This window comes from Sarcophilus harrisii, chromosome 1, assembly GCF_902635505.1.
Source record: "Sarcophilus harrisii chromosome 1, mSarHar1.11, whole genome shotgun sequence".
Classification (NCBI taxonomy): domain Eukaryota; kingdom Metazoa; phylum Chordata; class Mammalia; order Dasyuromorphia; family Dasyuridae; genus Sarcophilus; species Sarcophilus harrisii.
This window is the reverse complement of record NC_045426.1, coordinates 715173444-715199749: the sequence shown is the minus strand read 5'-3', so window position 1 is coordinate 715199749 and position 26306 is coordinate 715173444. Positions and strand designations below refer to the sequence as shown.

Here is a 26306-nt window from a genome sequence, read left to right as displayed (position 1 = left end):
AATAAACAAGAGGTCTGGGAGAATTCATTGAAAAAGGAATTAACAGCTGAGGCTGTCAGCCTGAGTCAGCACAAAACTTTCCTAAACAATGAGCTCCCAGAAAATCAAAATGGATGAAACAGAAGCCAATGAACCCATTAGAGAATGTTAAAATAATTTTAAAACCTGGGGGAAAAAATGAAAAAATGTAAGGCAAGTGTCTTGGAAGAGAGATTAAGGAAAGAAAATTAAAGACTTCTTGGACTCTCTGAATGCCAGGACCTAGAAAAAGAGCCGGACATTCTGAATCGAGGGGCAAAGCAGGAATGGAAAGAAGTATCAGCCCCACCTGAAACCCCCAAACGCAGACTCCCAGAACACCATAACCTCAAGCCAGAGCTCCCAGGTCCGAGAAGAAACACTGCCCGCGCACAGAAGAAGAGAAAGGAATTCTCGTCCGGAGGAATGAGTCGGGATCACACAGGCCCTGGCGACCACAACGAGAAAGGAGCAGAGAGCTTGGAGCAGGAACGAGGCAGAGGGCTCAGGGGCAAGAACAGCTTCCTCAGCAAAACCGAGTCCGAGGCTACAGGGGGAAGGGGGGACTTCCCAGAATTCCTGATGAAAAGAGCAGAGCTGCCTCTGAAAGTTCAACAGAGGACTCGAAAGAAACCCCAAAAGACAAAGGCCAGGATGGGAGGGGCTAGAGGAGGCCAAGGACAGCCCGCGGACTTCCCAAGCACCTCCGACCCTTAGCAAGGGCAGGGAGCACACGAGGGGCCCCTTAGGGAGAGCCCGGCTCTGGCTTGCTGACTAAAGGAAGAGGGCAGGTGGGGAACCCGCTGTGGGGCAGGGGAGGTGGGGGCCAGGGAAAGTTCCCAGGGCTGGGGTGCAGGGGACGTCTATGCGCACAAGGGGCGGAGGGAACAGAGCCGCGGACCCGCTACCTGCCCTCGCACATGCCGGGCACAGGAACACACTGGATTCAACAGAGCAGTAGGAGAGAAGGGGGAAGGAGGAATCGCTGGAGAGAAGACGGAGAGACAGGTCCAGAGAAAACTGCAGACTCCTAGTGCTTCCCCCAGTGCCATCGAGTCGGGGGCATTAAGGAAGGAGAAAGGGGGCGACTCCATCTGAGCCGGATGAGAACCGGACGAAGCGGGAGGTCTCCCCAGTGACCGCAGGAGGAAGGCAGGGTGCAGAGGGTCCTGCTCTGGGCAGGAGGGGTTTATGGCCGACGCAGGAACGTCTGGGTCGTCCCAGCCGGGGAGGACGGTTTCTGTCCCCATGGGAGGAAGCGAGCTACAGGTGTGAACTCCTCCAGAGCCCAGCGGCCCCACAGAGAGGGCGGACGCTCCTGCCTCCGCCTTTCTTGTCGGCGTTTCTACCTGAGCTTCCTCCAAGCTGAGCTTCCCCCGAGGGTGTCCCCACCTGCCGGGCTCCCTGCAGACCTGGCCCAGCCCCCAACTTCTCCAGCGCGTCTCCAGCTGTTGTCCAGATCCATGTTCTGGTGTTTCTTCTGACTGAGCTGACGAGAGGCCGGACTTCCTCTTTCCTTGCATTTGTGCACACAGAAGGCACATAATAAATGCTCTATCGACCTATCTAGTTGGGGCAGCACGCCGGGCCCCGAGTCAGGAAGGGCTCATTCCTTGGGGGGTCACGAGGGGGAGGCACAGGACGCAGAGCACTGAGCGCAGAGTCCCGAAGAGCCGAGTTCAAATCCCTGTGACCGTGACTTTCCTCATCTGTAAAATGGGGATCACAGCACCTGCCTCTCAGGCTGTAGGGAAGGTGCACTGAGATTCCACGGGACACAGCAGGCATCTAATCCACGCTTAGAGAAGGGAACACTGTGCATCAATCACAGGCCCAAGTGTGGACGGCCACATCACGGGGCTCTCGTTGTTGGGTTTGCTCCTCTGCCTGGGGGCTCAGCGGACCCCGAGAAGCTGGAGGGGACCACGGCCCAAGCGCCCAGAGGAGCGAGGATGCCCGGACGGGTCTGGGGGACAAGGGCGGTGGCAGGAGTCCCAGAGGCAGATATTGGCTCCCCCTCGGGAACACTCACCTCCGGGACGTCTAAAGAGGGCGGGAGCTCCCCGGTGGCGGAGGCGCGGTCCCTTCCCACTCTCCTTCTGGGAGAGGCTAACGCGAGTCCCGGGGAGGGGGAGGGGCAGCCAGGGAGCTCCGGGGGCCGGCCCGTGTCCACGGCCCACCCAGCCGCAAGCAGCCACACGCGGTCGCATGTTCCCACTTTATTAGAAAAGCAAACCCGCCCAGCTCTGGGCCGGCGCTGCCAGGATGCCACCCGGGCCCCCGCGGTCCCCAGGCCCGGGTTGGTCCCGGCGCTTCCACCCCGGCCACCTTACAAAACTAACGCTTGGTACAAAAAGATGCCCCGGGGAATCGGCCCTTCCCCCGGGAACGGCCCACCGACCCCTCGGCCCGGGCGCTATGGAAACCGCCCCCCCGGGTGCAGCACCCGCCCCCCTCAGATGTCCATGTAGTCGTCCTCCTCGTCGCTCTCGCTCTCCAGGGACGACTCCTGGCTGGACATCTCCAGGATCTCCAGGGCGGGCTGGCAGAGGCTCTCCTTCTTCACGGTGGCCGCGGACTGGGCGCTCAGGATCGCCGACTGGCAGAGGGGAGACAACAGTGAGGCCGGCACGGCGGGAGCCTGGCGCCCTCCTGCAGGGCCGGCAGCTGATGGGGCCGGCAGCCCCCATGCCCACCCTTGGGGAAGCTGCCTCCACGTCGTGCCTCAGGTCAGTAGCCCCAGTGCCCCCTCAGGCAGATGACCCCCATGCCCACCCTCATGCCAGCAGCCCTGGTGTCCCCTCGGGCAGATGACCCCCATGCCCTCCCTTGTGCCAGCAGCCCCGGTGCCCTGCCCTTGGCCCTCCCCCGCATTTACCTTTAGCTTCTGCTTGGTCTCCTCAGAGATGCTGCCCTTGGGGGAGAGGAGGGTGGGGGTCGGGGGAGTGACGGTGATCTCGGGGGGGAACTTGGAGATGGAGGTGGGGATGACGAGCTTGGGCATGGTGGGCAGGAGGCGGGCTTTAACCCGGGGGGGCTCTGGCCGGGGGGCCAGGCTTCCCGAAGGCTTTGAGCCGGAGGCTGAGGAAAAAGCAGAGCCTGAAGGTGAAGGGGCAGCCCTGCCTGGAGGGCAAAGGAGCCCCCTTCTGCAACCCAAGTGCCTTTAGGCCCCCGAGACCCCCCCCAGCTCCACAGCCCAGGGGAAAGGCTGTAGCCCTGAAGGAAAGCAGGCTGGGCCCAGCAGGGGGTCCGAGGGCTGCCCAGGCAAAGGTGCAGAGAGAGGAGACGCAAGGAGCCGGGCCGGGCCGGGCAGAAGGCTGTGTGAGCGCCCAGGTGGCGCGCCCGTGCCCGGCTCAGCGTTTGAGAGCGTGCACACGTGCAGGACGTGGCCCCGGCCGCCCCGGGGTCGCTCGTGGAACCCTCTGCCCCCTCCCGGCCCCCTCTCTGCACCCTGGAAGCTGCAGTCCTCCCTGCCCCCCTTTTCCCTCTGCCGCCTCTCCCTCGGAGGTCACTAGGCCCACCCAGGACTCCCCCCCCCCCGCCCTCCATCCCCCAGGCCACCCTGCTCCCCCTGAGCCCTCAGGGTTGTCTCCCAGCCCTCTCTCCTGCCCCAGCCTCTCCCACCTCCTCCGGGAGGCCTTCCCTCTGCCCAGCCCTGTTTGCCCCATGTGTGGCCACTTGGCACGCAGCTCTCGGCGCAGTCTGGGCCCCAGACGGTGAACTCGAGGGCAGACGCCTCATATCCTCCTCCCCGTGCCCGCACCTGGCACACAGCAGGCACGATGACCGGGAGCTGGGAGGTACCCAAGATGGGGCCTCGGGCCTCCCGCCCCCAATGCCAGCGGAGAGGGATCCCTTACCCTGAGCACAGGCGCGTCCCGCCATGGCGCCGCTCACGGACTCGACGTGCCCAAGCTCGGGGTCCGGCATGGGAGCCACGGCCGGGTCCACTTGCGGCCCGAGGTGGGCGTCCTGCTGAGGAGGTCCCGAGGCGCCTTTCCGACCGCCGGCCACCGGCTCCTCCCCTACCACCAGACAAGAGTCCAAGACGTCACGGCTCCCTTCCCGTGGGCAAAGAGCACAGCGCGTATTTTCTGAGGGGGCCGGCCCCCCGAGGACCCTCCCCCGGGGGAGCGAGGGAAAGGGCCGCCAGGGAGCCTGTCAGCCCCACCGGGGCCAAAGGAGCGGGCGGCGTCGGGAAGCTCGGCGGCCTCGGGCGGACCGACGGGGCTGGAGGAGAGCCCAGGCGGGGGACCCTGCCCCCTGCCACTGAGTGCCCACGAGTGTCCACGGGGGCGCCCCCAGCGAGGAGACCCCCGGCCCGGCACCTGCAGCCAGGCCCGGCCCCCGCGGAGGGTCGTTCATCCAAGGAAGGGGCTCCCTGAGGAGAGCGAGTCAGCCCGCACCCCGGGGGTGAGGCCCTGGAGCCCAGGGGATGGGGCGGTTCAGGGGGGCAAGGCCCGGCCAAGAGCCCTCGTATCTCCGGCCCCGTGGCTGAACCGCTTCGCGTCTTGCTTAGACAGAGGCGCCGGGGCTGAACGGGACGGCCCAACTCCCCCCCCTCCCCTCCGGGCCTGGCAACTGAGCCCCCAAGTGCAACTGAAGGGATAGAGGCAAACCCAGGGAGAAGCAGAGGCCGGGCCAGCCCCGGGCACACGGCTGGAGCTCGGGACCCCTCAGCCAGCTCCCCCACGGCAGGATGGGCACTTATGGAGAGAGAGGGCTCAGTTGGACCACAAGCACCACGGATCTGGGAGGGGACTCTCTGCTCAGCCTTGGGGGAGGGGCAGGAAGAGCCTGGGACCGGTGGAAGACTTGGGGTAAGCCGCCGGGCTTGGAGAGCTGTCCCAGCGTGGAAGCGGCGACCTCAAAAGCTTTTTCCTCCTGGCCTGGGGCATCCAAACAGAGCTTGGAGCTCGCCGGGAGCCCCGAGTCTGAGGCTTCTGAACCAATCAGAGGCCGTTTTCTCTGGTGTCCTTCCTGCATTTGCCACTGAGGTTTACGGACGGCCCCCCTGCCCCCCGGCCTGTGCTACTGGTTCTCAGTCATCTCAGTTGGACTGGGGGTGTCCCCCGTTCTCCCAGAACTTCCTCCCGGGCCCTCTGCTCTCAGCAGCTCCCACGGGGGTCTCGCCGGCCCCCTCCTGAGCACCTCACACTCGGCACAGTCTTCACAGGGGCTGCTGTTGCCGGGCTCCCGGTTCTGTAACCTCGGCTGCACCCTGGATAACCCAAAGCTGCCTCCCGGGCATCCCCCCTACTCCACCCATTCCCCCCACCAGGAGCTCTGCTTGCCTCGGTCTCTCCCCGCTCCATTCAGCGTCACCCCCTCCTCAACGGCCTCCCTGGAGAACCTCTGTCTTTGCCCTGGCTGGCCCCGTCCGGACGCACGGACCCTTTCCTGGTCCTGCGTGAGCCACGGGCAGGGTTACCTGGCGCGCGCCTGCATCTATTCTGCCCGTGCTGCCCAGATTTTCTGTGCTCCCGGGCCCCATGGGAAGCTCCTTGCCTCATTCTCTGTCCCTGCGTCCCCAGGCCCGGGGTCCAGCCCGTGAATCTCTGAGCATTCTGGGAATGTCGGCATGGCCCGGGGGCTCCCTCGAGAGGTTGGCCAGGCAGGGCCCAGCAGCAGGGGGCGTCCTACTCTGCCAGGGCCTAGGGCAGGCTACCTGGCAAGCAGTGGGTCACTTTTTTCTCTGGCTGGGAATCAGCTGCCAAAATGCAGCCGCTGGGAGGCGGGCGGGCGGGCCCACAGGGCTGCCTTACCTGGAGCCGGACAAGCCATGCTCGGAAGGGCCTCGGGATCCCTGGAGGCAGAAGCCGGCTTGGTTCTGGGCGAGGCGTCAGCGAGCGCCGGGTCAGGGTTTGAGGGTGCGGGCTGGAGGGCCGGGGAGGCCGTTGCGTTGGCCCAGAAGAAGCTCTCTCTGCTGTCCTTAGGGGGCTTAGGTGTGGTGGGGGTGTCCCCTGTGGCCTGTGGGGGCACAGAAAGAGGGTGAAGAGAGAGAGAAAATAGAGAGCAAGTACTTTACAAACGTTACCTCATTAGTTGAACTTGGGATATGGGCGCTCCTGTTGCTCCTACTTTATTGCTGAGAAAACTGAGGCAGATGGTGGGGAAGTAACCAGCACCTGGTGTCTTCCTGCCTCCAGTCCCTGGGCTCTCTCCCCTGCACCCCCAAGCTGCCTCTGGCTCCCCCCTCTTCCTCCTAGATGGGGCTCCAGGTCTGGCTCCCCAACTCATAAAGGGAAGCCCATCCACCTTAGAGAGGGCGAAGTCATTTTCCCGCTTGTGTGCCTCAGAAGGGTCCATATCACTTTGGGTATTCGAGACCCTTCATAGACTTATCCAGTCCATTCCTCCACCCTCCAGGTGAGTTGTCCTCCGCCAGCCCGGAGGAGGATCAAGGTCCTGAGCAGACAGCGCCTGCCTGCCAGCCAGAGAGCATCCTGGGAGCTGGCTTTAGGAAAGCAGACGTCCCCATGGCTGCAGGCCGTTCCTGGCTCGGCTCCTGACTGGAGGCAGGAGGATTCAGCAACAAGAGTATCCTCAGGACCCGAGTCCTGGTCTGAGTGACTGCCACTATGCCAGGTAATCCTGGTCAGGCCCTCTATGGGAGTGTGTCAAATCTGTCTCACCCCCTAGAAGCCAATGAGGGGCCGGGTCCTGGGGCAGAGGAAAAGACAAAGAAACCGGACCCTCCAAGAACTGTCCTCTAGGAAAACAACATTTCAATCTAGAGACAAATAGGAAACCCATAGGGCGGACATCAAAATCGGGTTGGAGGAAGAAACCAGGGGGCCCAGAGAGGCTCTAAAAGAAGAATCTGAACCGAGTCTCAAGACAATTCAGGGATTCCAAGAAACAAAGATGGTGCAGAGGGGAAACGGGCCAGAGATGGTGCAGAGGGGAGATGGGCAGGTGTTGGCCACAGATTGGATGAGGGACAGCGAGGATCCAGATGACTCCTAGGTTGAGAGCCTGAGGGATGGGAGGAGGGTGTCAGGGAAGTTTGGAAGAAGGGGCAGTTTTGGGGACAAGTTCACGAGTCCCATTTTAGACGTGATGAACTTCGAGATGTCTCTGGGACATCCTGGTCGAAACATTCAGTAGAAGCTGGAGAGGAGACTGGAGCTTGAGAAACCAGCATGTAGAGGTCTGGGCAGAGGTGATCATTTAAAGCGAGGGAATTCATGAGATTACTATGAGAAAGGGGAGGCCCAGGACAGAACCTTTGGGGATGCCCAAGGTTAAGAGACACGACTTGGGAGAAAACCCAGCAGAGAAGGCAGAAATCGGAGAAGAACCAGGAGAGGCCCTTGGAGGAGAGGGACCCACAGTGGCAAAGGCCACAAAGAATTCAATGAGGATGGACAGAAGCCCATGGGATTTGGCTACTCGGGGATCCCTGGTGACTTTTGGAGGGGGCAGTTCTGAAGAAACACTGAAACCCCCAAACCACATTCACGCCTAGCCATGGCATCAGCCTCCACGCAGGACTCCCCCCCCCTTTGTGCCTGGAACTCCCGAAGCGAGGAGTGACTACCTCAGTGTCTTTCTTCACCCCATCTGGAGTACAGCCAGCTTAAGCCCCCAGTCCCAGCTCTGGAACCACAATTTAATCAACTCTTCACTGCCAGGAAAAGGTGTGTCAGCCGGGCCCCCAAGCCAAGACTCGCTGTCCTGGTGACTCTCTCACCCTGACGTGGCTCCGTGCACCCCGCAGGAAGGTCTTTGCTTCTGTAACCCCCGGGGGTCAGGTCATGGCACACACTAAGTAGCGAATGCCCGCTCATTGCTTTCGATTGTGAGACGGGGGACTTCATGTCAGAAGCTTTTTTTGGAAAGTCAGAGAAGAGGCCGGGAGGACAGTCACTCTAGCTCGAGGGTGTGGTTTTCCCATTCGACAGATATGGAGACCGAGGCCAGTGAGAGTAAGGAAAGCTGCCCGGATCACACAGCGGGAAGATCTGGAGCCAGGTTAGGACTCGGGGCCTCCTGACACGATGGTGGAAGGCGCTTCTCTGCCAGCAAGCGTGGACTCCACGCTTCCCCTGTACTCTGCTCTGGCAGAACCACATGCCCGGCACAGGCCGAATCGGAGCAGACGGGAACTGCACAGGCCACGGGGCGGGGAGAGCTCCCTGCTGCCTCTTTCCCTGCTCCCTCCCTTTCACAAAGGGAGGAATCGTCCTCCTCCTTCACTCTTTTGTTAAGGACTGGAGAGCCAGAGGAGCAAAGTGCTGAGAAGTTGGTGCAAAGTAAGAACATCCAGGCACCGAGGGAGGGCTTCTCATACAAGCACAGCCCGTGGACCTGGAGCCCCTGCCCCGGCTTCTGGCCTGAGAGGGGGGTGGGCGGGTGACGCCGGTCTCCTTCAGATCCCCATCCCTCGGCCCGACCTCCCCCTCACATCCAGGCGGCTCCTTGCTGCCTTGGATCCTGGCAGGGTCCCCAAAGCTCCCAGGTTTCCCTGGAAGCTCGGCCCCCAGGACCTCCTACCGGTGTCCCCCAAGTGTCTTCCTGCACCCGCCCTATCTTGGGAGCTGGGACCCCTTCCCATCTGCCTGGGGAGCTTGAGGCCAGCGCCTATCCCCCGCCGTCTCCCCTTGCTCCATGGCCACACCTTCCAGCCTCGGACAGCGGATCTCTGCCTGAGCTTTCTCCCCAATTCCCCAGAGTCGGGGGCTGAGGGCCGGGAGGCCCGGCGGCCACCGAGGACGGGATGAGGGTTCGCATCTATTCGGCCCCAAGGACCCTCCCCCCAAGGGCTAGGCGAGGACAAAGTCAGAGCCGGCCTGGCCACCGGCAGGCAAGAGGGGCCGGGGCCGCAGGAGGTCCGGGAGGAGGGATGAGCCCCCAGGGCCGGGCCCCTTAACGCGCTCGCTCTCCCGCTGCCCACAGCAGACTCGCGGGGCCGCCGCTCCCGGCTCTTCCCAAAGCTTCCCACCAAAAGAGCGGGGCCGACGGCAGGGAGGCGATCTCGTGAGGGGAAGCCTCTGCACACGGGGAGGGCGGGAAGGAAGCAGCCCCTCTGCCGCCCGCCCCCAGAACGGGAATGCGGAAAGCGAGATCGTGGGCCGAGGGCCCGGGAGTCCGGGCGCAGTCCCCGACTCCCGCCGAGCCCGCGGGCGGGGACAGGCGCCCCTACAACGGCTCTGAGGTAAGCGGCGAACGTGAGCGCCGGGACGGCAGAGGAGGAGACTCCAGCGGGCGATTCCCCCCGTGAAACGTTCCGGAGCAGCCGAGCCCGGAGCGGGAGGGGACGGGCTGGGGAGGGGCAGCGAGAAGCGAGAAAACGCCGAGAAGCCCAGGAAGACTAGTGTGAACCGATGAGGTGGGGAGCCAAGGAAACCAGGAGCCGCCCGCCGAGCGCAGCGCCCAGGGCCGGGGGGAGGGGCACTGCAGAGGCCCCGGCTTCACGCTTTGTTACAAGAGATGGCGGCGGCGGCGGCGGCGGCTTCCCGGCTCCCTCCTCCCCCCACGGCACAGCTGCCGGAGATGTGGGGGCGGGAGGTAGGGGAAGGGGGCGCGCAGCCTGGCCTGGGGTTGGACTACGAGTTCCTGACTTGTGGGGCGAAGCGGGGGCGCCAAAATCCACACTAGAGTAGGTTTATTTCCTTACTTTCTCCTGCTTTCCTGTTCATATCTGCTCTCAGCTGTTTCTGCTTCCTTCCCAGGCACTGCCTCCTGCAGCCTTTTTCTACCTTTGAATACTGCTAGGTAAGCAAATTCCTCTAGAGTTGCTACCTATTCACCTACAGATTTGTCTTCCTGACACGCACGGTGCGGACGGGACTCCACCTGGGGTCGGACACAGGGATGCCAGAGGCAAAAAGGAGGGGAAAAGAAAGAGGGAAGGAGGAGAGAAGGGGAAGGGGAAGGAAGGGACAGAGGGAAGAAGAGAGGAAGAGAAAGAGGGAGAGAGGAAGGGAGGGAGGGAGGAGGGAAAGAAGAAAGGGAAGGAGGGGAGGGAGGGAGGGAGGAAAGAAGGAAGAAAGGAAGGAGGGAAGGAAGGGAGAGAGGGAGGAGGGAGGGAGGAAGGAAAGGAAGGAGGGAAGGGAGGAAGGAAAGGAGGGGAAAAGGGAGGGAGGAAGGAAAATAGGAAGGAAGGAGGGAGGAAAGAAGGAAGAAAGGAAGGAAGGAAAGGAGGAAGAAAGGAAGGAAGGAAAGAGAGAAGGGAAGGAGATAAGGAGGTCTGAGGGAAGGAGAGCAGGAAGGAAGGAAGGAAAAGAGGGGAGGGAGGGAGGGAGGGAGGAAGGGCTGGAAAGAAAAGGGATTCAAGGAAAGGATGAGAAAGACAAGAAAAGGGACGGCTGACAGGCAGGCAGGAAGGAAGGAAGGCTAAAACCCGTCTTTTCCTTCTGTACGAGTCCCGACTGCTCCCAGCAGCGGGCAGAGGGAGCAAACTGCGGCTTTAATGAGGCCCACAAGTCCACCTCCAGGAGAGAGGGGGTGTCATGGCAACTGGGAAGAGCAACAGCAAACAAAATGGCTGGTCTTTGAGAGGAGGGAGAGCAGCACCAGGCCTTGCTGTCCCCCATTCCTGCCTTCATGGAAACCCCAGCAGAGCCACAGCTCCCAGGGGACACCGAGGAGGGGATGGGCAGGATACAGCTGGAGGAGTGAGGAGCCTCCCAATGAGAGGGGAGCCTAGGGCTCTTTCTCTCATGACTTTCCTGCCCCCAGCCATGGAAAGGACTGTCATGAGAGCCACAATATGCTTTTTGAGCCAGCTTTTTTCTTCCCAACCATACTTTTTAAAGGTAACCTGGAGTCTAAGCCATATTGATACTAGACATCAGGGGAAGTATTTTTCCCTCAGGACAAGCAACTGCTGCAAAGGGCAACACTTTCCCCCGGCCCATAAACTGCCCCCTCCTATCACCCTATCACTGGTGAGGGGCAACCCTTTCCTTTTAGTCCCTCAGACTCCCAACTTGGGAGTCATTCTGGGGTCCTCTCTTCTCATGCCTATACTCAATATGGTATGAAGTCCATTTCACTTCTGCACCATCTCTGGCCCGTTTCCCCTCTATGCACTTCTCTTGATCATGGGTTCCCTTTCTCCTCCAACCCTGCCCCCATCCCTGTTGCAAGCCCTCACCTCACACCTAAACTACCGTGGTAACTGCTGGGGTGAGGAGGGGATGAGGGATCTTCCTGCCTCAGTAATTTCCCCTCCAAACTATCCTCCATTCAGCTACCAAAGAGATTTCCTAAAAAAGGACTGACCACATCACCCTCAACTCCTAGTCCTCTCTAGGACCTCCAGGATCAAACCTGGCATTTTTAGTCCACTGTAGCCTGGCTACAAACCACCTTCTAGGCATTCAGTGCTTCTGGCAGCCGGGACAATCCACCAGACTCTTCCCCAGGACGTGCTTGCAGACAGGTTGTCTCCCGTTCTCGGGATGATCCGTCTCCTCATTCGCCCCTTTCTGACCTGACTAGGTTAGACCGGATGGTGCCGAGCTCCTGCCCCTCGAACAGAAACCTTGGGATTCTATGATTTGTGACGCTGACTGGCTCCTCCCCCACCCCACAAACACTCGCCACTGCAGTCTGACATACCCTGCAGCTTGGGGTACTTGGGGTACACGCTGCCTCATTTGGCCCTTGGCCCACCAGACCTGAAGTCTCAATTCCATCCCCTGCACTTGCTTGCTAGGGGCACAACCATGGACGAGCCATTTCATCTCTATGAGCCTCAGTTCCTCTACTGAAAAATGGGCACAGATGCCACCACAGCCACCCCGAGAGCTTGGGCGGATCAAGTTCTGGGCTCTGGAGGACAAAGGCCCAACGCACGCACACCCCGCTGTCTGGCTGGCCCAGGCCTCCCACCCCCCTTGGACAGATCACTCTGTCTACAGACACAAGACTCCCACGGGATGGAGACCCAGAGAGGCCAAAGACAGTCGAACCCAAATGAACACAAAGCAGCTCAACACAAGGTGAGCGAGAGCGTCATGTAGGAGGCAGAGGGGAAGGGGGAGGGCCCTTCAGCCCACGCAGAGGCAGTGCAAGTCACGCGCAGGCAGAGGCGGAGATGAGACAGGGAGGGGATCGTGACGGCAAAAGCGCCGGGGAAAATCACCGAGTTAGGGGGACTGGAGGGGGAGACCATGAGAAAGCAGCTGCAGGTTGAGTCCAATCCTCTCCTTTTACAGATGAGGAAACTGAGGCCCAGGGCCGAGGCTGACCTTGAACCTCATGCTCTAGACACTGGACGGATACACAAAGCGTCGATGGAGCTGCAAAAGTAAGTGGGCACAGGCTACAAGGCCCGTCTCTGCCGACTGGGGGTGCCCCGTAGGGCACACATGCCAAGGAGCTCGACAGCAGAGCCGTCCCAGCCAAGGAGAGCGGGGAGACCCCAGCCGGGGGGGTGGAGAAGAGCAGCCTCCGGTGCCCTGGGGTCCCATCGCTACCCAGGCAGGTATCCAGACCGACAGTCCTTAGTCTGGCCCAGGGAGGCTCTCTGGGAGGCCGGCCCCTTTGAGGCCCACGGCCTCAGAACAGCCTCCACGTCTGGCAAAATCCCAGGGCCCCCAGCCCCAGGACCCAACGCTTGGGAGCAAGGAGGCCCCGCCTTCGGCGGCCCTTGAAGGCAGGAAGCCAGGGCTTTCCCGGCCGGGCCCGAGTGAAGGGCCCGAGCAAACCCCTGCCTTGAGCCCTTTCTTTCGTGGCTGCCCACCGCGCCTTGCCTCAGTCTCCCACGAACACGGGCCCAAAAGGGGCCCCTCCAGAGCTTGCGAAGAAAAGCCCACAAAAGCTCCAGCCCCCACCAAAAGCCCCGAGGAGAGGAGCTCTCCCTGGGGCCACGGCCCAGCTCGCCGCCCGCTGGGGCCGCCCCGCCTTTTACCTGCGCGGGCTCCCCCAGGGCACTGGAAGAATTACTGCCGTTCCCAGGGCGCCCTCTCCCCTCAGAAGGGAAGGATTGTGAGGCCGGCCTCCGGGACCCCTCGGCCTCTGCCCTCCTCCCCCGCCCGGAATAAGGCGGGTGGAGACCCCAGGCCCCCCAACCCACTCCAGCCGGGCTTTTAAAGGGGCTGGCCAGTACACGAGCCCCCGGCCTTCCTTGGGCCCCAGTTCCAAAGGCAGTCCCCCCCCTACCTGCGAAGCTGTGGCTCAGACAATCTCTCTCCTCCCCGGTCAGGCAACCCGGCCCCAGACTCGGGAAGGCCAGGAGGAGGCCTTCCACTCGGGCCCAGCCCCTTCTTCCGCCTTCTGCCGCCTCCCCCCCAGGGGCCCTTGGGGCCGGGTGGCGGGGGCTTCGGGAGGTCCGCCCCTCCCAGGGACAGCTCCGCCGGCCCCCCGGGTCCTTCCCCCGGGCCCCTGTGGGCCTGGGCACCCAAACCTTTCTCTCCAGGTCCAGGGCCGGGACCCTCCAGGGCCCCCTTCAAGCGCCAGGGCCCCCCAGCCCACCCAAATTGGGGCCCCTTCCCCCCCGGAAACCGCTTGGGAAGGACCCGTTCCCCTGGCGCCCGGGAACCTTTTCATCCGGGCCTTTAGCCCTACCCAAACATCCCCACCTTGGGGGGCAGGGTAGCCACCCCTGGGCTTGGCAAACCACCCCAATCCCAACCAATTTGGGGCCAAACCAAAATTCTTTAAAACAAATGCAAAACTTGGGGAAAAAAACCTTAAACAATCACTCCCCACTCATCTCTATCCCCCCTGGGACCTCCAGGCCGGGACACGGGCGCCCCCCCTCACCCTCCCCACTCCCATGTCTCCTCCACACCTTCAGGTAGCGGCCCCTTTCCCCCCTGGCGGTCCCTTCCCTACTTCCTCATGGTAAACTGACCGCCTTGGGGGCTTTCCAGCCCCCACGGGGGAGGCGCCCCACCACACTCCACACCGGGACCCTCCCCTCCCTCTCTCCCTTCCCTCCCACCCGGGCTTACATAGAACAAGGATGCAGGGCCACCCGGTTTGGGCACAGCGCCCACCCTCATCCTCCCCGCCCCCTGCCCCGACTCCCCTCCCCATGGCCTCCCAGCCCCCCAAACCCGCTCCTCCTGGGAGCCCGGGGCCCCAGATGGCCCCAAAGGCAGAAAAGGCAAACCCCCACCCCGAATGGGGGACCCCCTTTACTTCCCTGGTCCCCCACATCGAGGAAACCCACAAGGTCCCATAGTCCTTCACCCCCCCCACAGGCATGGAGCTTCTAAGGGCGTTCGGGCCCATCTCCCCACCGGGATCCCAATTCCCCGCGGAAACCCCTAAAAGGGGCGGGGGCACAACCTCCCAAACTTCCCGGCCCAGGTGGGTGGGCACAGATCCCCCCATACAGAAACAAAACCCCCTTTCTTTCTCTCTCCCAATCATACCCAGGCACTCTAGCCCCGGGAAGCCCCAGACTCTTGCCCAATTTCCAGGGTTCCCAAATAAACAAAGTTCCTTCCCCCTATCGGGGCCCCTTCCAAACTTTCCCCCACTGGGAACCCGAAATCCATTCCACCCATTACAACTGAAATAATCCCTTCCCCCATCTTCCCGCTCAAAGTTCCAAGTGGGAACCCGTCAACCAAAACAAAATGCCCAAAGGGCAAATGCAATGTTAGAAGGGGCGAAAACCCATTCCCCCGACAGGGACAAGGCCATTTGGTAACGGGGGGAAAAAGTGACCTCTGCACCTTCTAAGTTTCCTCCTCCTGGATGGCGGGCAGGCGGTCTCCTGGGAGGTCCAAAACCAAAAGAGTGTTCGGATCAAACAGGGCCCTGAAAAACCGGAAATAAAGACCCAAAACCTCCCAAAAACCCCGGAGGAGAAGAAGGCGGGAAAAAGGGGGAAGGGATCAGGGGGGAAAGGGGAACCGCCCCCGGGTACCCCAGGACGGAAACAGGTAGGAGGAAAACAAATCTGTCGACAATGGACCAGGGGAAAACGGGAAACCGGGATGAAACCTACCCCCCTCCCTGGGGCCCTCTGGGGAACCTCCGGTCATGCAAAAGCCCCCCCCCCAAACCCACATCCTTCCCCCCTACAGGGACCCCCTTCCCCCCCTCCCCACCTCTCGGCCCCCCCCCTGGGACCGTTCTGGGTGACCCCAGGCCTCCCATCATCACCTTTCAATTTGAGACTTCCCCCTCCTGGGCCGGGGCCGGCCGTCCCCAACACCAGGGCCGTGGGGACGGGGAGCGAGGGCCCTGCCAGCGGGCCTTACCCCCTTCTTCTCCCGAGGGCGCCCCGGTCCCGAGGGGATCCGCCAGCCTCCCATCAGCCCCTTGACGGCCCCAGATCCCCCGTCACCCAAACCCCAAACCCAGGGACCTCCCCTGGGCCTCGCTTTTCCCAGTCCTTGAAGGCCCCCTCCCTCATCCCGCTATCCCCCTCAGCCCCATGACAGGCGCCTCTGTCTCCCTCCAAGACTCGGGGGAGCAGCACCTTTTGCCGCAGCCCCCATTTGCCGGGGCTCCCCCCAGATCCCCAAGCACTCCGGCATATTCTTAGATGGGGGCACTTGTGTCTGGATCCAGTCTGCTCATGGGCCAGCTCCGTGACCTCTGACCCATCACCCGCAGGCTCCCTCAGGACCCTCCCCCACCAAAGATCTGGGCTGGGGGGGCTGATGGAACAAGACTCGAAGGTCCAGAACAAGCGGCAGAGCGAGCTGTGTGGCGGCCGCCCCGGGTTTGGGGGTCTCCCGGCCCTCTCCCACCCCAGAAGGCCCCTTTCCTCCTTGGGCCCCAGCATTGAGGCTGTTCCTCTTCAAGTCCTCTGGCTGGGGGGAATCAGGGAGGGCTTCTTGGAGGCGGTGCCTTCCTGCAGAAAGCAGTGGGGGGACCTCGCTCTTCTGACCTCTGACCTCAAGGGCTGGGGGGAAGGGAAAGGGAGGCCAGACCCCAATTGGTCTGGGGCACATTTTGGGGGTTCCCATGTGGCAAGGGAGGTTTGAAAGGGGCCCTGCCCCTGAGGGCCCGGGCTAAGGGGGGGGGACTCACGGGGGTTGGGAGGCCCGGCCCCCCCCTCAGCCGGCCTGGTTCCTCCCCAGTTCTCACCCGGAGCTCAGATGCAGGGCCCCGCCCCCACCCAGCGCAGCTGCCAATCAGCCACGTGCCCCCGCCCCCCACCCCTCCTGGTTCCTCCCTGGACAGCACAGGGGTGCCCGAGTAGTCCAGAAACCTGACAAGTCGCAGGTGGGAAGCTGGGGAATTGCCTTGGGCGAAGGCCCCACCCCACCTCAGGGCACGGGAAGGGGCCTTGGGATTGGGGCCCGGACGCCCGGCTCCGTCCTGCACCTCCTCCTGGCCCCGGCCCCTCTGGTGGACAAGCCCTCCCGCCCAGAAGCAGGGGTGGGGGCTTGCCGGGCGCTCCCCGGAAGGGAGGGGAGGGGAGCCTGTGGGCAGAGCCCCCTGCTCTGTGCCAGGCGCCACGGCCCCGGCCCGAGGAGCCCCCGACTCTCCAGAGGGAAGGCGGGCACAGACCCCGGCCACAGACACCCCTCCAGCGGAAGACCCAGCTTGGCTGCTTGGGCCCAGAGCTCCCCCTTCTGTCTGCCCTGAGCAGCACCGGAATTCAGCCAAGTATTGGCCTGTGAAGAAGGGGCCTGCGGGCGGTCCCAAGGGCCCCCCGGTCCCCCCTGAGCAGCCCCCCCAGCAGCTCCCCCCAAACAGCACCCAGTCCCCAGGGTCCGGCCAGGAAGGGGCCTGGGGCCCAGAGTTGGGGCCGGGGGCGGACGGCCAGTGCTCGACCTAAACCCGCCCGGTGGGGCTCCCCTCCCCCCCGAGCTTCCTCTCCCCCCTCCGGCTCCGCCCAAGATCCCCGGCCAGCCCCTCGCCACCCCGAACCCCGGGCCCTGGGCCAGGGAGCGGCAGCCCTAGGGAGAGCGGAGGCCCTTCTGGGGGGCGGCCCCAACACCACAGGAAGAACTCACCATCCCAGGAGGCGGCCTTCTCCCAGGGCCCGGCCCCAGAGGAGAAGGGGGGGGCCCTCCAGGGCCGGCCCGGGGGCTCACCCTCCTCCCCACCCTGGCCAGGCCCGCACCCTGAGTCTGGAGCCTGAGCCACCAGCGAGCCCGGCTTCCCCTTTTTGGCTTCGGCCTTTTCTTTGGCCCCCCAAAGGGGCAGGGCCAACAGGAAGGGGAGCCGGGCACCCGCCCATGGGCCGCCCCACCAGCCAGCGGGGAGCCGGGAGGAAGGGAGGGGGGGAGGCGACCCAGCAGGGAGGGGGGGGGCCCCGGCCAACCCACCGGATCCCCCGTCTCTTTCTGCCCTCTCTCCCCCCGGAACCCAGGCACATCTGAGAACTCCGGTTTCCTGTCGGCACCGCTCAGCTTGGGGGCCCCTCCCAGGAGCGGGGGGGCCTCCTTCAGTCCCCAATCTCCCCCGCCCCAGGCCACCCGCCACGGCGGGGATCCATCAAAGGGAAGTTTTGGGGCACTGCTGAGACCCAGGCCTACAGAACGGGGCCAGGAAGCCGACGGGGAAGCACGGCCTCGGTGGCCAGGACGGCCATGGGTCTGGCAGCTGGTGCCCCGGCAGTGCCCGCGCCCTCCCTCCCTCCCTCCCTGGCAGCCTAGTTACTGCCCGGCATGCTGAGGCCGTCACTGGTGAGCCCGGGCCCAGGCCCCCTCCTCCAGGCAGCTCAGGGTCTCACAGTGCCGGGCGTGGGGGCCGTCCCGGGGAGAGTTCAGGGGTGGCCCCCCAGCAGTGCCCAAGGAAGGTTACCCAGGGCATGCCGGGCCGCCCCAGGATGATGGAGGCCAGCCGAGGCCCAAGGGCCCACCCCCCCACCCCAGCCCTTTCTTCCCGGCCTCTGCATTTAAGCCCTTCCTTGCCCTTTGCCCCACCCCATAGTCAGGATTTGGGGTGCCCCTTTGATGGGGAGAGGTGGGCAGGGGAGCTGACATCCAGATCTCACTTTGGGGGCTTTCTGGGGGGGTCTCCACTCTACTTGGGCTCCGTCTGCAGCACCCCCCCCCCAGCCTCCCAAATCCCATGTTGCAGGGACAGGGTAGCTGGGTCTCCAGCGGGACCGACCTGAGGGGGAGGGCCGCTTGTGTGGGGGAACCCGATCCCCAGCTGTCAGACTACCAGAAGGCCCGAGGAATTGTGGGCCCAGGGCAGGGGTTTAGGACCCCTCCGGGGGCCCCGCAGGGGCGCTTTGGGCCTGTTTTGCCCCCTCAGCTTCCCCAGCTGAGAACAGTACCAATCCCCCAGGGTGGGGAGGAGGGTGGAGGATCCGGGCCCACCTGCCGGGCAAACAGATTGGGCGAATGGGGCTTCACGGGGCCCTTTGCCCCCGAGGCCCAGAGGGGCCGCGTCCCATGGAGAGGGGGCGGCCGGGGGGGAGTCCCATCCTGGGGCCTCCTAGCAGAAGCTGGCCCCCCCCCTGGGGGGCGGGGGTCCTGGCAGAGGGCCCGACCCTGAGGCCCTAGGCGGCGACCTTCAAAATCACAAAGAAAATGACCCGCCTGGCTTGGGCTTCTTTAAAAACCCTGGAGGCAGCAAAGAAACAAGGCTTTGGAGGAAAGGAGGCCACAAACGGAACCACCTTGGAGCAGGGGCGGGGGGGTACCACCACAGAACCGAACAAAACAGGGCCGGGCCTGCACGGAGACCTTGGGAAAACCTCGGGGAGACAGAGCCGGCCTTCCCCGGCGGGGTCACAATGAACCCCTTTTCAGTCCCCCACCGGACACTTCCTAGTCAGCCAAAATTTTTTCTAAAGCAAAAGATGCCAAATCCCAAGAAAATCGTTCCTTAAGAAAAAGGAAGGAAGAGGCAGGCTCCCGGCCCTTAGTAGGAAGGGCCGCTTTTGAGCCCAGGCCAAAGGGCAGAAACGAGGGACAAACCGGGCAGGAGGAAGGAGAGAAACGACCGACCTCGGAGGCCTCACTAGTCCAGAAACCCGAGAACGTGCTCGGGCTGACCGGGACGCTGGGGGCCGGCGCAAAGGGGCTTCCGACCGCTCTCCCACCCAAAACCGCGCGACCAGAACGTCTGAACGACCCCCACACCAACAGAAAGTGCCCCGGCACCTTCTGTTGCTCTGATCCCATTTTACAGAGGAAAACGGGCGCTCAGGCGGTTCCGGGGGCGCCCCTTTCCCCCAAGGACCTGGCCCTCCTCAGGCGGCCCCCTGGTGCCCTCACAAGGACCTGTGCCCCTCTCCCCGTGGCGCCCCATGGCCTCCACGAGGGGGAACGGCCCCCTCTGCCAAGGAAGTGCCTTTCTGGGGGGGAGGGGGTGGGGTTCAGTGGTTGGTACCTGGGAGGGGTTCCGCCCCCTCCCTGGGGTGGGGGTTGCTTTCCCATTTGCTTTAAAGGCCAAACCCCGCTTGTTGAGGAAGGCCGAGGAGGTTGGGGGAAGGGTGGTGCCCTCTCAGTTCAGTTGGGATACCCCTCCCCAGGGTCATCCTCCTGCCCCCTGCTTGCTTGTTAGCTGTTTAGGGAACCCCGGGGAGGTTTAAGAACCCCAGAGGGGACTCCTGAAGGGGGGGACCTTGGGGAGGGTGCCCGATCCCTCGCGGACCAGCAAGGCAGTCGGATGTGATTGTCCCAGCTGGGGACCTTCCTCTCCCATTTTGGAGGTCAGCAAACTGAGGCCCAGGTGGAAGCCCTGCAGCCTTGCCCATCCGCCGGGAGGACGGTTCCCAGGGGAAAAAAGTAGGGCAGGAGTTTCCCAAGGGCAGCGAGACCGCTTTTCACTCCCCCCTCCCCCAGGGTTTATCAAGCCTCTCCCATCAAAGGTTCCAATTGAAAAACGTTTTGTTCCTTCCTTTAGAAGAGACCCTTTGCGGGTGGGCAGGGATTTGTGAACGCCCCAGCCCCTGGGTTTGTGGGGAGGAACCCGGGGGTAGTAGGCAATGGCCCTAGACCCCCTGCCCCTTGGGGCAAAGGAGGAGAGAGGGGCCTTTTCAATCCAATTTTAGAAAAAAGGCCCACAAAGGGGGATTTGGGGATGGGGATGGAAAAATTTTCCAATATTTTGGGCCCGTATTTTATCCTTTTTTGGGTTGCCTTTGAAATGCCTCAAGGTCCCAACCCGCCCGGCCTGGGGGCCCAGGGGGGTGGGGAGGAGGTCTGGAGCCCCAGAGGGGGTTTTTGCCCCTGGAGAGGGGGAGGGCCAGGCCCCCCGGCCGTGGGGTACTGCGAATGGGTCCCCTTTGGGGGGGGCCCCAGGATCCATCGGCCCAGGTGCCCCCAAAAATTTTGGTTAAAATAAATTCTGAAGACAAGGTGATTGGGTCCCGGGAGAAGGAGAGGGGGCCCGAGAGCCGGGGAATTGGGGGCAGGGTTTTTTCCTTTTTGCCTTTTGCTGCTTTCTTTTTTCTTTTTTTTTTGATTTTTGTGAGAAATAAATGTAAATGGGATGGAGGAATGCTCCCGTGGAACCCTTCTGGATAGGTGGTTGAGGGAGGGAGGGGGCCCGGGGGGTTGGGATATTTTAGGTGGTGTGGAAAATTGTATTTTTTTTATATTAAAGATTTTATTTAAAAGATATGAGGGGATTTTCAACATGGTCTCCCAACCTCCCCACCCTTAGTGGAAGTATCAATATATTTCAATGTGTTAAATCAACACGGGGAAATTTTTTCCACAAATAACTCACAAAAAAAAAGAAAATAAAAGGAAAAAAGGAGAAAAAAAAGAAAAAAAAGTGGAAATGTTGTTGGGTGTAGGGTTCTTGGGGTGGAGGCTTTCCTGAAAAGTGGGTGGGTGGGTTTGTGGGAGGGGTTGCAGAAATACTTATTTTTTGTTAAGTATAATGATTCCCTGGTCCTCTTTTTCAGATTTGTTAATTTCTCGGTTTTGAAATTCCTGCTGGTCTTTTTCCAGGGAAAATTTAAATTATATAAAATTTAAAATTTAATGATGGGGATACTAGCAATTTTGGCCATAAAAAGGGCATAAGACATTTGGGACATCCTTTTTCTTTTATCTCCTTGGGGTATAAGGGAGTAAATGAAAAAGGGCAACTTATGGGTTTTTGGGAGGTTTAGATGTTTCCAGAAGGATCGGCCCAATCCCACCAAAACCCACCAAAAAATTTGAAAATAAAAGTTTAATTAAAAAAAAGGGGGCCCCCCCCTCCCAATTACTCCCAGGACAAAAACAAAAGATTACTTTTTTTGGAAAAAACATTGGGTATTTCCTTAACCAATTAAAACTTGGGGAATTTTAAATGAATCCCTCCCCAAACCCGCCATTAAAAAAAACCCCCTCCCGCCCCAAAATCCCCCGGGAAAACTATTGGTAAAAAAAAAAAAATCCCGGGGAAAAATTTAAAAAATGGGACCCAAAAAGGGGTAGAAAAAAAATCCTCAAATGGAATAAAAAAGGACCCTCCCTCTAATGAAAAAACATTCAATCTTGTTGTTGGGGGAAAAGGGTCCCTTTCAGGTAAAAAGGCAATGGAGGGGACAAAATTGGAATATTCCCTCCCCCCTTTTTATCCCCCCCCAGGGTACTTTGGGGTTTTTGCAGAAAGCACTAAATTTATTTCCCTAAAGGGGAAACCCACATCTGGTAAAATTTGGGTTTGGGTTTTTATTTGGGCTCCTTTTCCCCCCTTTCCCAAAATTTTTTGGGGAACGGGGGCCCCCCCCCCCCTTTATTTCCAAATCCCTTTTAAAAAAAACTTTTTTAAAACCCCCCCACCCCACCCTTTATTGTGGGGAAGGAGGGGAAGGAGGAGGGGGAGGGAAAAATTTAAAGACCCTTTCCAAAATGTCCCCCGTCCCCTGGTCCCCTTTATAAAAAGATTAAAGGGGGGGGGAGGGGGGTTTATTTAAGGGGGGTTTTAAATTTTAAAATGTACCCTTTTGGGAAAGGGAATTCCCTAAGCAGGTTCAAAAGGGTGGGGAACCCCCCAAAAGGCCCACAACCCCTTTTCTCAGGGCCCCCTGGGCCCAGGACCCCCTTTCCACAGTTTTTGGGATTGGGCAAACCCCTTTAAAATGGAACACACTCCCTCTCCTTCTGACAAAAACCCCACTATTTCCCCCCAACCAAACCCCCCCAACCCTTCCTTTCCCAAATCCCCATCCCCCCCAACAAAGGAAAACGGTACCCCTAACATTGGAAACTGGGGAGGCGGAAGCAGGAACTTAAGGGGGGCCCCCCCCGAAAGCCCAACCATCGCATTCTGGCCCGCCTTATTAATGGGCCCGGGGAAAAATGTACTTAAAAACCGACCCGGGGCCCACATACCCCCATTCCCTTAACACACCCCCTAGGCGGGAATCCGAACCCCAGACCCCCACCCCCACCCTACCCCCAAAACCCCTAAACCAGCCCGGGACCAAACCAACACACCCCAAACCCATCCGAGGAACCCCTGGGAATACTCTGGGGAATTACCCAAGTGACCCCCATCATCTCCATCTCTCCCCTCCCCCACCTCCTGAGTTGGGGCCCTCTGCTCCTCTTGCTCGGTTCTCCCCCCGTCCAGGCCCCCCCCATTGGTGCCCCCATAGGGGCCCCGGCTCCCCCCCAGCCTCCCCCTGGGCCCGGGGGCCCCAAGTCTCCCCGTTTCTGGCCGGCGGGACTTTGCCCGAGTGCTGGCTGACCCCCAGCCCAGAGGCTCATGCCATCATGCCCGGATGAAGAGACGCCCCAGCAAGATCATGATGGGGCCTCCCGCCAGGCCCTCCTCGATCCCTCCTCCTCACGGGGCGGCACCGCGCCGGGCCCTCGCACTCCTGCTTGCTGACTGGCCGATGGCGATGGCCCTGGGTGGCAGTCCAGGCCACACGGGGAGGGCAGGCAAGCCGGAGCCGGGGCCTCCCGGGGCCCAACCGCCCTCCCTAGAAGCCCCAGCTCCTCTGTGAGCCTTTCTCTGGGGCCGGTGCAGGATGAGGGGGTGCAAGGCCCCCGGTCTTGGGGACACTGAGGACCCCGTGCCCGCCTGGGGGACTCGCTACTCACTTCTCGGACACTTTGGGGGTGTTCTTCTCCTCGCCCCTGGCAAAGGGCCCGTCGGCGGCCTCTTTCATGAAGGCGACCAGGCTCTCGGCGTCGACGCCGGCGTTGGGTTTGCCCACGAGCTTCAAGATGGAAGCGTGCAGGCGAAAGTAGACCTGGAGGGACCGAGGGCAGGCTGTCGGGCCCCGGGCTCTCCGCAGGGCCCCTTCTCGCGCCGAGGCTCCCGGTGACCGACACCCGGGAGCTGCCGCGGACACGGCCCCGAGAGCCGGCCAGGAGAGGCCTCGCGGGACCCAGGTCCTTGCCCGGCTTTTCTCTCCCTCCCAAACCACTGTGGGGACAGAAGGGACCGAGCACGGAGCGGGCCCCTGCCGTGTGCCAGACCCCGCGACGACGCCCGTGACCAGCACGACTGCCTCAGACCTCGGGAGCGGGTGGGGCCACGGCCCCTGGGAGAGCCGGCCCCCGGGAGGGCACGTGGGCCGGGAGGGCGACGGAGAAATCCCGGACAGAGTTCTGTATTGTCTGAGTGTGTCTGTGCTAGTGTGACCATGGGTACCTGGTGCGAGTGGGAGGAAGCATGAGTGTGTGCACACAATGGCTGTATGTGGTGTTGTGGGGGAGCGGTGTGGGCCCGGGCAAGCGGAGTGTGGGACAGTGCACTGTGTCCCACCCCGGGCAAGGGAGGGCCTGCCCCCATGGGCACACATGATAAGGTGGGTGAGGAGCCGGCCCCCTCCACAGGCACAATGATTGGGTGAATGTGGGGCGGCCCCTCCAGGCCATGTGTATAAGTGTGAGGGGGTGAGCGGCCAGCCCTCCGCGGCACACATGGGGGGGAGGTGCCATGCCATGCCCCTCCGCGGGCACACATGTATAAGTGTGGGGATGGCCCTGCCCCTCCGCGGCACACATGTAAAGTGTAGGCGCCTGCCCCTCCCGGGCCGCAAAAGTGTGAGTGTGAGTGAGCCGTGCCATGCCCCTCCGCGGGCACACATGTATAAGTGTGAGTGTGAGTGAGCCGTGCCATGCCCCTCCGCGGGCACACATGTATAAGTGTGAGTGTGAGTGAGCCGTGCCATGCCCCTCCGCGGGCACACATGTATAAGTGTGAGTGTGCCATGCCCCTCCGCGGGCGCCCCGCCTCACCTCCAGCGCCTCCATGGCCAGCTCCGGGGGGTTGTGGTAGTGGATCTTCTTGGGGTAGCGCGCGGCCTCCTCGTGCAGGTAGTGGGCGGCCCGCTGGTAGTGCTGGAGGTAGACGGCCGGCGGCTGCTTCTGCTTCTCGGCCACCTTGCCCAGCATGTAGTGCAGGAGCCACTCCTCCTCGTCCCCGTCGCCCTCGCAGCGCGCGGCCGACGTGAAGCACAGCTTGGCCGTCTCCAGCATGCTGTCTCGGCGTTCCTCCATCTAGGATGGGGAGGGGGGAGGTGAGCCGCTGGTATTCCCCCCACGGCCTGGCACCCCCCCACTTGCCCACCCCTGAGCCACAGGAAGCCCCCAAGGGGTCCCTCTTAATCAAGCTTCATTTATCAGCAGAAGCCCCTGCCTGCCAGACCCCCCCATCCTGCTCCCAGCAACAGCTGCCCCCCTTGAATTTATCTCTGAACATAAAGGGGGATCAAGGGAAAGAGGGCCCTTCTTTTGGGATAACAAGTCGAGGGGAGGACTCCAGAGGGCAACCAGGTGAAGCGGGGAAAATAAAAGCTAATTCTTTTACGACCTGGTCTCTTTTCAATGTAGAAAACTAATAAAAACTCGAAAAATAAAGGCCTAAAGAACTTCAGAAAACAAGTTTGGGGAGAGATCCCCAAAGGAAGGGAAGAAGGGGTTCCAATCACCCTTTTCGCACTCAAAAACAAGGGCCCAAAAAACTAATTTCTTATTTAAAAAAGCAGAAACAAATTTCCTTTTTAAACAAATAAAAGAAACTTTTTGGGAAACCTTTAAAAAAAAAAAAATGAGTGGATAAGAAATGGTTTAATTAAAAAAAAATGTATTTGAAGAAAAGAGGCTTAATCCTAAAGCGGTAGAATTAAAGAACAAATCAAAGGGATAAAAAACCCAGCTAAAATACGACGAAATGACAAAATTCTGGGATTAGAAAGGGTGGGGGAGTTTAGCCAGACACTTTCACCAAAGGTGCTGGAAATTGGAAAGCACCTTTTAAATAAGGGGTCTGATTTCCCGCGCCATACACCAAAACCGCCGAAACAATGTACTTTAAAATTTTAAAAAAAACAAAAGTCTTTTCCTGGGGAGAAACTCCAAAAAAAAACACAAAAGTCAATTTTACCAATAGAATATAATTTTCAAAGAAAATGAATTAAAAATTAGAAAAAAAGGGTGGGGGCTACCAGATTTTTTAAAGCCCACAAAGACATGAAAAAAGAAAACAAAAAATTTAACCAGCCAAAGCTATGAGCTTAGGAAAAAAAAGAAAGTTGGGAGAAAAAAACCCGATTGGAAAGGGCCGTTCCAGGGAGGGCACCCAGGGGCAGCAGAAAGGAGATATACTCAGCAATTTTTTGGGGGGGTCAGGATCCTTTCTGAGCAGGCGAGGCCCCCGTGCACTGCCCAATGTAAGACCCAATCCAGGGAAAGAAAATAGATTATTTTGGGGAAACAAGGGGCCCTGTATTCCATTGGAGAAGGAACATGACAAGGAGGAGAGAAACCCTTAAGCACTAAAACCCCAAAAAACCAACTTGAAAAATTTCCACAGGAGAAAACGAATTTTCCTAAATTTAAGTCAAAACAGGCTGAAAATCCCAAAAAATAGTTAATGGGGAGAAAGGCAAGCCAAAATCAGGACAAACCAAGTGAAAAATCTATAAGCAAAGCCCTCAAAAACCTGTGGGGAATTGGGACACAAGCCCCAAAAAGACTTCCCAGGGAAGTAAAAAACAGGAGAAAAGAAAAAAGGGAAAGAAATAAGAGAAAACAAGAAAAAAAGAAAAAGCAACAGTTGGAAAGGGAAAAAAATAATGAGGTAGCTATGACAGTTAATAGGAGAATAACTCCAAAGTTTCATGTTTCTTTGTACAGGTAGGATCCGTAGTAGATACCGCAGCCTACATGTAGAAACAGGCATATGAAAAAGATTGCAAAAACACTAAAGAAAATGAACTTAAAAACTAGAATTGACCAAATAGTAAAAGAGGCACAAAAATCTCCAGAAGGAAAGAAAATAATAAAAAGAATTGACTAAATGAAAACAAAGAGATACAAAAATTCACTGAAGAAAATAATTCCTTAAACATTAGAATGGGAGGGGAGAGTTCTGGGGGTAGAACTAAGATGGCAGAGAGAAGCCAGGAAGCTTCCTTTAGGTCTGCCAGTTCCCTTGAAAACCATATAAAACCAAGCCTCTGAATAGAATTTGGAACGACAGGGCCCAAGAAAAGACAG

General features: G+C 60.3%; 1 protein-coding gene across 1 annotated transcript in view; it reads right to left on the bottom strand.

The window, feature by feature from the left end:
- Positions 1-2222: 2222 nt before the first annotated feature.
- CABIN1 (calcineurin binding protein 1) overlaps positions 2223-26306 on the bottom strand; it is a 55584-nt gene continuing 31500 nt past the window's right edge. The window contains exons 17-31 of the mRNA XM_031949180.1: positions 24045-24305; positions 22897-23050; positions 17217-17422; positions 16902-17067; positions 16027-16574; positions 15573-15749; positions 13135-13418; positions 11590-11802; positions 10367-10482; positions 8642-9285; positions 6908-6996; positions 5784-6040; positions 3879-4043; positions 2897-3099; positions 2223-2617 (exon numbers count right to left, since the gene is read on the bottom strand). Coding sequence (XP_031805040.1) covers positions 2474-2617; positions 2897-3099; positions 3879-4043; positions 5784-6040; positions 6908-6996; positions 8642-9285; positions 10367-10482; positions 11590-11802; positions 13135-13418; positions 15573-15749; positions 16027-16574; positions 16902-17067; positions 17217-17422; positions 22897-23050; positions 24045-24305 — 3627 coding nt within the window. The 3' untranslated portion in view covers positions 2223-2473. The remainder of the gene's footprint in view (positions 2618-2896; positions 3100-3878; positions 4044-5783; positions 6041-6907; positions 6997-8641; positions 9286-10366; positions 10483-11589; positions 11803-13134; positions 13419-15572; positions 15750-16026; positions 16575-16901; positions 17068-17216; positions 17423-22896; positions 23051-24044; positions 24306-26306) is intronic.